Genomic DNA, 13013 nt, shown 5'->3' with positions numbered 1-13013 from the left:
GATTTGGGGGCTGCCCATATCTGTCTTAAAGTTTCCCGCTCTCCCATCATGCCATTCACGTTGGTGTCCTCGGGATTTACTAATTCCCCCTTGAAGTAACTCAAAAGTTTCATATTGAAAGACAAATTGGAAACTGGCCGCTTTCATGCCTGAGCACTCCTCCCCCTCCCCCCACCCCCCACATAGCCCACAGTCTATGCCCTGTAGGAGGCCTCCGGTCTCGGTTGGCAGCGGTACCCATCACGGGGCACTGAGACCAGCGCAGATAATCGTCGTGGGGGGGGCGGGGGCTGTTGGGGGAGGGGATGGTCCTTCCTGGCATCTCTAGCCTAGCTCTGCAGAGGTATCTGTAGAAGTGGGTCTGGTTACATGTCTGCCTCCCCCCCACTTCCCGTTTTGTTCTTGTCCTCCCCTCCCTCCCCCTCTGCTCCCCCTCCTCCCTCCCTCCCTCCCTCCCTCTCTCTCCAGCTGGTGTGCCTGACTGCTGCGTCCTCGCATCCATCGCAGCCCCAGATAACCTGCTCAGTCAGCTGGAGCCCCCTGCGGACAGCTGGCTGGCTCCTGCTCGGGCTCTCGCTCTCAGCTGAGCGGAGGCTGCCAGGGAGCGCTGGCTGGAAGTGGGGGCGCAGCGGCAGCGGCGGCGGAGAGAAGGAGCGCGGCCAGGGGCGCACCACCAGCGGCGGCGGCGGTGGCTGCAGTCCCGGCATCTGCCCCGGCCCCAGCCTTGTCCCCGCCACTGGACTCTATTGTTGGCGCGGTTTGCTCGGCGCCTTTTCTCTGCTTGCCTTCGGAAGGAACAATAGCCAGAGTGGAGCCGGGCGCCTGGCTTCGGAGGCAGCAGAAGCGGCTCTGTGCGCTCGCACTCCGGACACTGGGGACCCCTTTTCTCCCCGCTTCCGTTTGCTGCCGCCACCTCCTCCAAGGCCTCCGACCCCGACCCCAAGAGGGACCCGCAGGAGTGCGGGAGCCATGGGGCATCCGGAAGGGAGGGTGGCCCCCTGCTTTTGCCGGCCAGGAGGAGAGGGGTTTTTGCTCTCCGCTCTTCTCTTCGTCCTCGTTCTCATCCTCGGGGCCAGCGAGGCCGGGGCACACACTGGATCGCAGACTTCGCTCCTCTATTTGTGGAAGACCGGTAAGTCCATCGGGACTACTTCGGGGGAGGTGGGCAGCGGTGCAGACTTTGGCACCTTGTGGCTATGTGTGTCCTCTGTGGGGTCCAGACTAGCCCGGGTGCGCTCGAGAATTATTTTGCAACCCAAGAGAGGAGCAATTGTTTATCGCTGACCTGGGGAAAGGGAGCTATCCCAAGGAGCCCATCCCTAGAAGAGGTGGGCTGGCTCCTGGGAGGACGGAAGAGCTGTCTCGGGCTCTGCTGCCGGTTCATCCGGCAGCAGCCCGGTCTACTCAGATAAGAAAGCGCAACGTCTTCCCTTAAGGCTTGTCTTTTTACTTGTGACTCGGGAAAATCAGCGGTGCCCAGGGTAGAGAGGAGTTCAGCTGTCCCAGCCCTTTAAGGCTCTTGTATCCTCTATGCCCAACCGACTGGCGTGTCCATCCGTGGTGGTGGCGGTGGAGGGAGGTGAGGGGGGTTGGATCAGCTCAGCTGGGATTTGTTAGAAGCAGCCTGTCACACAGGAGCCCATAATGGATGGGAAATAAACCAAGGGACAGTAGCTGGCGGCAGGAGTGGTCCAGGACCCCTGGCGGGGGCAGAGGGGGACATTAGGCCACAGAAGGCTCAGCTCCGGGACTGGCACTGGCCAATAAGTGGGTACCCTCCTTGCCCAGGCTAAATTTCTCCTCAGGAGGAATCCTGCCCTTTCAAACCGACCCTCAACACACAGCCCAGAGCTGACCCGCCCCCATGGGGGCAAGTGGCTAACATGTGGAGGCTTGAGCTTTGTACAAACCGAATAAAAATAATGAGGTTCCAACAAATTGAGATTCTTGGGCTCTCAGCCCAGGGCTGTTTTGTTTTGTTTTGTTTTTCCAAAAGATGAGAATCCTTCTGCCAAGGGGAAACTTTTGATGTATTTTAGGATTAAAATCTGCAGGAGATGTTTTTCGTTTGGAGTGGAGAGCCAGGAACAGCCCCTTCCACCCCAAAGTCAGACACTGAAGGATACCTCTTTATGAAGGGAAAGAGTATATCCACCCTTAGATTGGAAAACCTAGTCGTGGAAGAGGGGCTCCTTCTTCTAGCTTCAGATGCCCTGGCACCTTGCCACTAAGATCAATTCACAATTACATGGAAATCCTGAATATTTAAAGAGCTCTGGCCATCCAGCAATGGGTGGGGATGGGGCAGGGAGATTAAAGGGAATGGTATTTAAAACTCCAGAGTCCAGCAATCTCAGGATGCTAACAAGACAACAGAGGAAGCCCAAATGGAATAAAAGAAAATCTGCCGGTCAACACTTCTTGCAGGCAGCCCCCAAAGCTTTGCTTATGGCTTTAAAGCACGTCCTTGCATTCATTTGCTTAATGAACATGGTGTGGGTCAAATGGTCACACTTTAATTGAGCATCAAATTGGGGAGCTTCTCTCCTATTCAAACACAGCCAGAGGCTGTCTTTATAAAAGTTGATGGATGTTACAAACAGCCAGCACAGCATCCTCATTGAATCCCCATTAGGAAATGCCCTTGAGCATGTGCTCAGCTTGGGAGGCAGGTAGAAAGTCAGCTTAAACACCTGTGGTCCCTGACCTCTAACGCAGGCAGGAGACACCAGCAAGAAAGTCAGATAAAAAAATGTGTTCCCAAACTCACCACAGATCGCTCCACGTACCAGGGTCAATGGTGCACCAAAAGAGGGTGACTTCCTGTTATATAAGTATTTAGGGTTTAGTAATAAAACCCAAAGGCGCTGTTCACTGGAATGGGGTGAAAACTTCCTTTTCATCCTAGAGGTTCAATTCAAAGAGATGAGGAAAAAGGGGGGATTAAAAAAGAGAATATTTTAAGTCCAGTGAGCAGGAAATCTCCATGTCCCAGAGGGACCAAAAATATTAGCGTTGGGAGGGCTCCTCTACATTCAAACAGAGTGTCCTAACAGACATGGGGCCATCAAAAAATAGCCTATGGCCCAGTGAGTGGAGCAGAATCTGAGGTTGGTAAACTTGGTCCTCAAGCGTCAGATTTGAGGAAAACATGGCAGGAAGCTTAGATGATGTTGAGGTTAGGACACTTGGCTTCCCATTCCAGTCCTGAGTTGAGCTATGTAAGACATGGGGAGCATCGTACCTACCTTCCAGGAGTTTGTGGTCTAGGCAGGGAGAGGAGCCTATGCCACAAAGCTTACAGGTCAAAACTGAAAGTGGGAAGGGCATAAGAGAACACAGAACTAAGAGAATTCCCAGGCAGAAGAGAATTTCCAACTCAGAGAATCAGAGAAGGCTTCATGATGTGGGCAGACTTTGAATTGGCTCTTGTTAGATGTGTAAGATTTAAGTGGTCAGAATAATGTGCGTGTGTGTGTGTGTGTGTGTGTGTGTGTGTGTGTGTGTGTGTGTGTATCTAGGGCTTAGGAGGCAGCTAGGTGACTCAGTGGAGTACTGGATCTGATGTCTACAAAACCTGAGTTCAAATCCAGCCTCAGACACTTACTAGTTGTATGACCCTGGGCAAGTCACTTAATCTCTTTTTGCTTGATCCCCTGGAGAAGGAAATGGCAAACCCTTTTAGTATGTTTGCCAAGAAAATCCCATGGACAGTAGGTCTACATGTCACAAAGAGTTGGATACAACTGAACAACAGTGAGCTAAGGTTTGATGGTTCACTATGATGTGGTTTCCAGACATGTGGCCAGGGAAGGAGGGTACACTTAAGCGTCAGCCCAGGGACTCACCAATAGCCTTGAAGACCACACAAGGCAGCTTGTTCTTGCCTTCATGAGAGGTGGGGCAGGTCTGAAGGCAGGGGAGCACTGAGATCTGGCTTCCCTAGGGCCCAGTCTCCTTCCTCCAGTGTTAGACTGTTGGCAAACAAACTTTCTCCTGTTTCAAAAAAAATGGGACTGGATCATGTGAGTGGAGACAAGAAGGCAGAGCTCAGTGAAAGTCTTCAAGCTTGGTCAGCTGACCAGATGGTGTGGGAGAGGGCAAGTAGGAAGGACAAGTCCAAGGTGCCCAAAATGTGAGGGGGAGGGGAGTTTGTAGGAAGAAGGGGAGGAGTTGAGGCAGAAAAGCAGGTTAGAGGGCAAAGATTCTGGTTTGTGATGAGTTCTGTGTGAAGCATCAGTGTAACATCTAGCCTCAGTTTCTCTATCTGTAAAATGGGAAGGGCTTTTAGACCAGAAGATCTTTGAGATCTGAGAACACAAATAGTATTGCCCTAGCCCTAATTCTCTCTTCCAAAAGCTCCCGGAGTGTGTTACTTACCTGCTTTCTTAGGTCCCTATGGCCTCTAGGATAAGATGCAAACCTCACTGTTGGTGGCTCAAGCCCTGATTTGCTGGGCTCCCCTCATTCCCCATCATTCATCCTACATCAGTCAGGTTGGACTCCTTGTGATTTCTCCTCTGTGGCATTCTATCTTATGGCTGCCCCTCAGTGCTGGACTATAAGGGAGTGAGCCTCAGAAGTTTTCTCTAGAAACCCCTTCCCCCAAGCTGGGCCTTGACAGAAGATTGAAGATTTTTAGAGATGTTGTTGAGGAGGGAGACATTGTCAGGTCTGGAAGACAAAAGCCCAGAAGAAGGAAATGGAATCCTGACTCCTGAGAATACCAGATCATCTGGTCTATCCCAAACACTTGTATATTCAGCAGAATTAGGACTGAAGTTGTTATTTGACTCCATAACTGATTATTGAAAAATAATTTCCAACTACGTTATGTCTCCAACTCAATTATAATCTTTTGTGGAAAGGAGGAGCATTCTATTGCCCTGGTCACTCACTTTTATCAACACACCCACATACATATATACATGCATACACACAGTACACACACAGATACACATACATGTTTGCACATACATACAACACATACATTCCTACCTTCATGTTGAACTTGCAGAGTGGCATGGCCAGGGCAGGTCAGGATGATAGAAATGCTGATGCTAAGCCCATGGATGTTCCTTGACAAATTGAGGACAAAGCCACATGGAGAGGGATGCCTTTCTTGACTTTGCCAAGAATGTTGTTTAGGGGTTGAGATTTCCCCCAGAGCTCTGAGAGCCATCCTCAAGGCAGAAACTGCAGATGCTCACAGCAAGTGTGTGTATGTATGTATGCATGCATGTATATACTCACATGTGTGTCTGTTTATGTGCACTCCTTATGGAGTAAGGGGTCACACTCTCTGGTGCTCTAGCCAGAAAGTGGAGAAATGAGAAAATTGAGTTCTGTGATTCCGAAGGCATGCCCCCACAGACACTGAAGGGTGGAAGGATTCCCTATCCACACCTGCCACTGAATAAGGGATGATGTCTAGTGATTAAGGATGAGTGGGTGGTACACTCTCTGTTCTCCAGTCTTTACAAAAAAACTACTTACTGGAAGTTTACTTCAGACACTATCTGAATTTGTAAGAAATGAGCTTTAAATTTGATAAGGGATGGGTAGAGGGATGTTTTAAAAAGGGAACTTTTTTTTTTTTCTAAAATACTGTGACTGGTTTGGGTGGATGAATTGCCCTGCAAGGGCACTTCATCTCTTGGGGCAGAGACCCACATCCCCTTCAATGGTGCAGTTGACATTTGGAGGTTTTCTTATATCTTAGCACCCTTCCTGTTTCTGGTCCAGAAGAACCCTAGCAATGCCCTCTAAACTTTAGGGCCCACTCAGAGTTCAGTGATGAGTAAATCCCTTCTGCCAGTGCTGTCCTCACAACTCAGGGCAGAAGTACTTCATATGTGGAAAGCAGCTGCCTGGGGCCTCCCAAGCTGAAGCAGTATTGATTTTCAGCCTGGGAGCCATGGGACAGAGGAGTGTGGCTTCCCTGATAGCACAGGGACATGGATTCATGATCGATTGAGTGGTGGTCCCCCAAGACTATTGACTAAGTAATCGATAACCATCTTGAATAAAAGTCTCTAGTACTGGAATCCAAGCCTGCTCCAGTAGCTTGGACAATGACATGGGTAGCATGTTTCTTAGGTATGCACAAGCACTTCTGCCTTAGATAACACTAGCATTAAGTCCAGTTGTGCTTGTATTAACAGCATAATTTCTCCATGCTGACCCCCTTCTTCAATACCTTGTTGTGGCCTATAAGTCTCTCAAAGATTCTTTTGGAGGTATACAAGTTTAGGAAAACTCTTCCACACTGGAAGGACTTCAAAACTGGCTCAGCCATGGATTATGCATGTCTGGGCCAAGGACCAGATTGGCCCAGTGTAGAGCCACCCATCTCTGAAGGGTTGCTCACCAGGGTTATACTTCAGTCACAGCAGCCCAGCAAGACCAGCCACGTTTGCAGGGCCTATCTTTCATGTTTTCCTTCCATCAGGAATCCCAAGTCTCCTCCATAGGTCCATAGGAGCTCCTCCATAGGAGCTTCACTGCCCTCAGCTCCTCAGCCCCTGCTTCTTTTGCCACTTTCTTGTATAAACACAAATGTATACAAAGACACATTGCATTCCTTGATAGTAAGTTTCTTTAGGACAAGGATCACTTAGGTATTCTCTTTGAATCGGCAATATCTAGCACAGGGTTTGAGAAGTAGTTGACCCTTCACAAATGCTTTCTGATTGTCTGTAGTGTTGTAGGTCACATCTATGGAGGGAGTATCGAGCAGCATCCAGGAAGTGTGATATTAACAAGTTGGTCTCTTACGTTTGTTTCGTTAGTTAATAAATTAGTTAATTAGTGGGTTAGTAAATGAACAGACCTTTTGTTTGTCCAGTGATGCACCAATTAAATTAGTAATCTTCCCCTGTGTGGCTACCCAATTTCAGAACATGTTCCCTAAACCCAAATTTGAATATCATGGAGGAAAAGCCATTCAGTAGAAAGCTTTCTTCTTCTCAGAGCCTAACTCCACATACAGGTCACCAAACACATCATATTCAAGTGTGAAAAAGAAAACTTTGCATAAGTCATTGATTCAGAGGAAGAGGACTTGCCCAAAGTCACTAGGGTAGTAAGAGGCAAAGCTGGAATTTCAACTCAGTTCCTCTACATCCAAATCTAGACTCTACCCACTGCACTACACTTCACTGTGAAGAAGACTTCTTTTGATCTTGTCTTTCATTGATTTACATCAAGTGGCTGTTCCAATGAACCTTGAAGAATCTCCAGGATCTGGTGTAAGGCCTGACTTTTCTAGGAACTGGCCAGTCTGACCATCAGAGAGCAGGAAGGTCATGGAGTCTCTAGCTTGATTTAAAATAACAGCCTCTGTCCAAGTCTGGCAGCGGCCATCCATGCCCAAGTGGATGGGGATTTGAGGAATCTCTAAGTCATAGGGCAAGCATGCATGGCTGATCAGACACAATCCCCTTCCTGTATTCTTAGAGAAAGGCTTCCTACAGTTTCTGGTCCTTTGGGTAGCTTGATGAAAGTGGCTGATGTTGACTGGAGAGAGTTAATGCTGAGAATAGGCAGGGACAATCTTTCAACCCAATTGGATGGCAAGTTAGGCAGTAGATATGGAAACAAGGAGTGACTGATGGAGGAAGTACCATGTGGAAAGCCTCGGCTTGGGAGATCCAAGTCCGAATCTTCCCTTTGATGCTGACTACCTCCGTAGCTAAGAACAAATCACTTTTCTCCTCTGTGAAATGGGATTGCAGGGCCTCAAAGGGAGCTCAGATGTCACTGAGGAAGACATTTTGGAGAGTTACCTGGGGTCTGGAGACCCAGCAGCAGCATGAGGTTCAATATGAACCAGATTACGATGTAATTGAGAAATGTTTAAAAAACTAATTAAGATAGAATATAGATAATGTTAGTTTATGGTTTTCTAAGTCAATATGTGGCATGCAGGGTCCTGGTTCTATTTGAAGTGTGACCCTACTGGCCTAAGTACCCTGCTCAAGGTCCCACTGTCAGAAGGTAAACTACTTGGCTAAGGTGACACAAAAGAGTGAGTGTCAGAGCTTGTATCTGAACCCTGACCATCTTACCAGAGAGCCAAGATCTTCTGCTGTTCCCTTCAGAGGGTTATCTGGAGGAGAGTGCCTTGGAGCCTCTGAAGAGATGCTGTCAAAGTAAATCCCAGGGCAATGACAGCCCAACTTCAAGATTGCTCTTCTCAGGGCCACGTCCTCCTTCCTTCATTTCCCCTTTAGAGGTTTCCCTCAGGGTTATTTTACCCAAGTATATTCAAGGATCCTGCTGCTGTTTCTGGAGGCGTCCAAAGGGATGGAGGCTCCAAACATGAGTGAGAGCTCCTTTCTCAGTTCTCTTTGTTCCCCAAGACTTGGGTCGGGGAATGGGAGAGGGTAAGTGGAGAAAGTATCAGGAGTGGGGAACAAATCTAGTTTGATGACAAATCATTAGACAGTGCAGTACGAACAGCCCCACTTAGCCTGACCTTATGTGTATCTTGTGGGGAGGGAGCCTTGGGGCAGTTAAGAGAAATGTGAGAAGGTTGTATCAAGGTTGGAAGATGAAGCCCTCTAGGAGATGCAGATATTTGGCAGCTGGAGAAGAGAGTTTTCCGCTCCATGGCATCACCTAATGCATTTGTGAGAGCTTCCTGGAACAGGGCAGGGATCCAGAGGGTTTGAAGGACAGAGCAGGCGGGGCCCAGAGAATAGGCAGAATTTAAGGAGACCAGGAACAGTTTCCTAATATCTGAGAGAGGATGCCTAGAGTGGGTCCTGCAGAGGAATGGAGCAGCTGGAAGCATATTACCTTTCCTTGAGGATATGCTCCAGATCTCTCCACATCGCTCTGATTTCATCCACCTCCTTGCTTTGGATCCATCCAGAGAACTGATGAGGTCATTGGGATACGTGGCAGTTTTCCTATTTTACAGATGAACAAACTGAGGATCAGAAAGGTTAGATGATTCATATTTGACAGTCACCACAAGGTTAAGAAGGTTTTGTCCAAAATCACACAACTACTTAATAAGTGAGGTAGCTCTAGTAGCGGTGTGCCCTGACTCCACTCAGACACACAACTTGAAATACCCCAAGACTACATTCTGTTCCCCAGCATATGGTAGTGGGCCAACCAACGACCTCTTCCAGAAGTGACCCTGCCTTTGGAAGTGAATATGTTGACCATGGCCAAGGAGGACAAAGCTTGCAGCCCAGTCTCAAATCCAGCCTTCCCAGCTTGAAGGCAGAGGCATCTTCCTTATCCTTCTACAGCTTGTGATGAGTCTTGGAGATGGTAGGCTGGACATGTCATTGAACCAATGAGTGCACATTTATTCATATGGAATTTCCCACAAACACTGGAGCAAATAGGACCCGGGGACCTCTCCTATAAGCTTGGAGATAAAGAATCTTCAGCAGATGTGACATTTCAAGGCAAGGAGTGAGTGTCCTGTATCCAGGGATGGCATTGGGGCAAAACCTCCCTCACCTATCCTGGAAGTTGCTGACTTTTCTTCAGTCTCATCCATCTCCCTGAGCCATGTCTTCTGGCCATCCAATAGGGCACCTCCCCCTTAGACATAAAGCGGAGTTTCTGAGACTTATAGCTGGAAGGGACCCCCGAGGCCATGGAGTCCAACCAGTGAGGGCACAGTGCCCTCTGTGCCATCCCCAGAAGATGCTCATTCTGCCTCCTCTAAAGACCTTGAGCCAAGGAGAACCTGTGACTGCCTGTGGCAGCCTGTGCCACTCTGAGACAGAGAATTGTTCCTTGGAGCAAACCTACAACTGCCTTTTTGCAGCTCACCTCATTGCTTGTGGTTCTGCCCCTGGGGCAGAACATGACTGGACCGTCCTCCATACCGTCCTTCAGACACTTGAAAAGTGGCATCCAGCTCTCTTCAGAGTCATCTGTCCTTCAGGTGAAACACACTCGGTCCCCTTCCTCAGTGCTCACCGTCTCAAGGCCCTCCGCCATGCTGACCACCTTCCTCTGGTGAGTTTCCTAAAATGTGGCCAGAGAATGGAACTCCAAGCTCTGGATGTCTTTTAACTTGATGATATTCCATGACTCCCTAAGAGCTCCAGGATCCAACAGACAATCTTCCACTGGGCACTCTTCTGTGCCAGTCTTTCTTGTCTCCTTGTGCCTGATTCCTCTCCATGGAGCCTGAGATCCGGGGACACTCCTTCTATCCTTGCCTTTTCACCCACCTGCTGGACTCCTGCTCCTCTCCTCCACCTCCTCATCTTCCTGGCTCCCTTCAGACTCAGATCAAACCTCACTTTGTTCGGGAGACTTGGCCCAGTCTTCCAACGGGAGGGTCTTTCCTCTGAGACATTCACAATGCCTCCCTCCATCTGGTATGGACGTCTTGTGTGCCTGCTGTTTTCCCTATTAAACTATGACCTTCTTGAGGGCAGGGCCTTTTTTTAAAAATTTTGTTTGTTTTCTGTTTACCTTTCTTTATATCCCAGTGCTTGGCATCGTGCCTGATACATGTAGTCACCAAATACTTGTCTGACTTCAGAAGACCAAGCAAAGAGGGAGCCACTTCTCCCTGGTCCTGGGCACAGTGCCTGCCACCATGGCACACGGCCTGAGGTAGGATTCGCTGCCTCGCCTGCCAGGCAGCCCCTGCCGCTGATCCCTCCATCGACATGGACGGCCCTGATGCCGTTTTCAGACACGATTATCTAGCAGCGCTTCCCCATCGTGAGCTTGTGAAATTACTTTTTGAACTCGAACCTAAGACTTCTATCTCTGGTTCTCCTCGTCACCTTAGATTCAGGGTTTCAGCCCAATACCTTTTTGGATCATGACTCCAACAGCTGGCTGTGCTCCATCTGCAAATTAAAGAAGCCCACCATTCATGCTTTCCTCATCCAGGGCACTGAGAACAATGTTAAGCAGCTCCGGGCCAAGAATGGATCCCTGAGGCGCTCCTCCAGAGACCCCCTACCTTGATGACATCAAACCATTCAAGCTAGGAGAGTTAATATACTCTCTAAATAGCTCAGAACCAGATAGTAACTTCACCCCAGGGAATATCTGGAAGATTCTCCCCATTGCTAAGGCTTTTCTATATCCTGTGTAGTGCAAACATTTACATTTGGGGTAATTACAATATATCATATTATGTAAATATTTCTGATCATACTTTAAAAAAATCCTCAATTTCATTGGTATGGTTATAATAAAAAAACAAGCTGGGATGAGTTGCCTAGAATGAGAGTGCCCAAAGGAAGATTTTCTGTTGGATCCTGGGGCTCTTAGTTGCCCACTTGTTGGATTTGTCATAGAGGGGATCCCTGTTGAGAGATGGGCTGGACTAGATGACCTCTGGGGCGTCTTCCCTTCCTGAATGTCTGCCATCTCCTTCTCACTTGATAGATTGTCTCCACCCACCCCTTCCCCCAAAGCAGGTTAGCACCCATCTACACCTTCTCACTCCATAGGATGTGTCTTTCTTGTAGGCAGACTCTGCCCTGATGTACACTAGCAGGGTAGTGGGTCTGGCCACTTCCTTATTAGAATGTAAGGACAGGGATTGTGTGGTTTGGACTTCAAGTTTAGCAAGTTCCTGGCACACAGGAAGGGCTTGGTGACTGTCTTTCATTTGTTCCTTTATCTAGAGGCAGCAAGATTTGGGTTCAGAGCCTGCCCTAAATATTTACTAGCTGTATGAACCTGGGCAAGTCACAAACTTTGTCTGAGGCTAGCATGACAAATACAACAAAACTTAAAAATGATTTTTACAATTATCACAATTATTTTGTGATATGTAGCATAATCCTGTTATAACTCATCCCATACAGGGAATGTGACATTATATAAACTTGAAAATCTTAAGTCCTAGGCCTTATTAAAGTGACCTACTTCAAATCCCATTGGCACCATCCATGATTAATCAATCTGTTGTTTCACCACCTGGATAGTTAGGGAACTTTTTAAGGACAGGGACTCTGGTTTTTTATTAATAATTTCCAAAAAAAATGGTGCAAATTTCTGTCCTTAGTCCAGCTGAAATCTATGTTTTGTCTCCATTATTAGTCAGAATAAATGAGTTTTGATCTACCCCAGGTCAAGAATGCCTTTGGTGAAGAGATGATCAAGCTCTCCACATAAGAGCTGAGGAAGTTCTTGGCATCTCTTGGGGGCCAGGATACAGAGTACCTCCTAAGGATAGTGTTGATTACTTTAGAGTGAAGTCTGAATATCAACAAAGATCTCATTCCAATCACAAATTCTGTGCATCTGAGTATGTGTATGTCCTTTTTTCCCTCCTATACTGAGCTGGGGAATCTTGGGATTCTCTGAGGAGTCTAAAGTTGCCCTGGCTGCTGGGAGTAGGGAAGCTGAGACAAGATGGAGTACAGAACCAGACTGGAACTGTGACTGTGCTGGAGGCAAGGGGAAGGGTACTGCCTCACAGTAGCCATGAGCCAGGGGTTGGTTGTCAGGGCTGTTTCAGCTGGCAAAGATCTAAGGACTTGGTGGTGCTGAAGGAGGGTCCATCTTTGCTGGGACCCACAGCTTTTGTTGCAGCCATGCAGTTTAACAGTTGGACCTAAAACACTGAACTGTTCCCTGAGTGAAGAAAGCCAAGAACTTTGGCAAAACTCAAAGGGAGGTTTGACATTTTGTTCCGGTGATAAAATATTCTGTGATTTAAAAGTGAGCCTTGTGCTTCTACCTGTCAAGCTGCTCTTAAAAGATTTCTGGAATATGAGGTTGTATACAGTTTTGAGGATGAAAATCTTGGCCTAGGACCTATCTGTTGTAAATCTAACAGGGCATCGTCTCAGAGAGTCATCAGGGATAGTGAAGAGGGGACAGGCCCAACCCTCACTGAGCATGAGGAATGGGTTTCCAGAAGGCCAAGCAAGCCACTTCGAGGAGGTCAGATCTGGCTGTCCACGACTCTCACCACTACTCATTGATCTAGTTTGGGAATGGGTCAGAACAGCATCCTGCATCCTAGAAAGTGTGGTGCCTGTGAACACTGCCAAGTATCT

At 48.1% G+C, this 13013-nt stretch overlaps 1 protein-coding gene across 1 annotated transcript in view; it reads left to right on the top strand.

The window, feature by feature from the left end:
* The first annotated feature begins 478 nt into the window (after window positions 1-478).
* Window positions 479-13013, top strand: part of THSD7A (thrombospondin type 1 domain containing 7A) — a 357822-nt gene continuing 345287 nt past the window's right edge. The window contains exon 1 of the mRNA XM_072650795.1: window positions 479-1132. Coding sequence (XP_072506896.1) covers window positions 970-1132 — 163 coding nt within the window. The 5' untranslated portion in view covers window positions 479-969. The remainder of the gene's footprint in view (window positions 1133-13013) is intronic.

The sequence above is a fragment of the Notamacropus eugenii genome, chromosome 3 (genome assembly GCF_028372415.1).
Source record: "Notamacropus eugenii isolate mMacEug1 chromosome 3, mMacEug1.pri_v2, whole genome shotgun sequence".
NCBI classification, from domain to species: Eukaryota; Metazoa; Chordata; class Mammalia; order Diprotodontia; family Macropodidae; genus Notamacropus; species Notamacropus eugenii.
The sequence above is the reverse complement of the archived record's forward strand: the minus strand, read 5'-3'. Positions and strand labels throughout refer to the sequence as shown.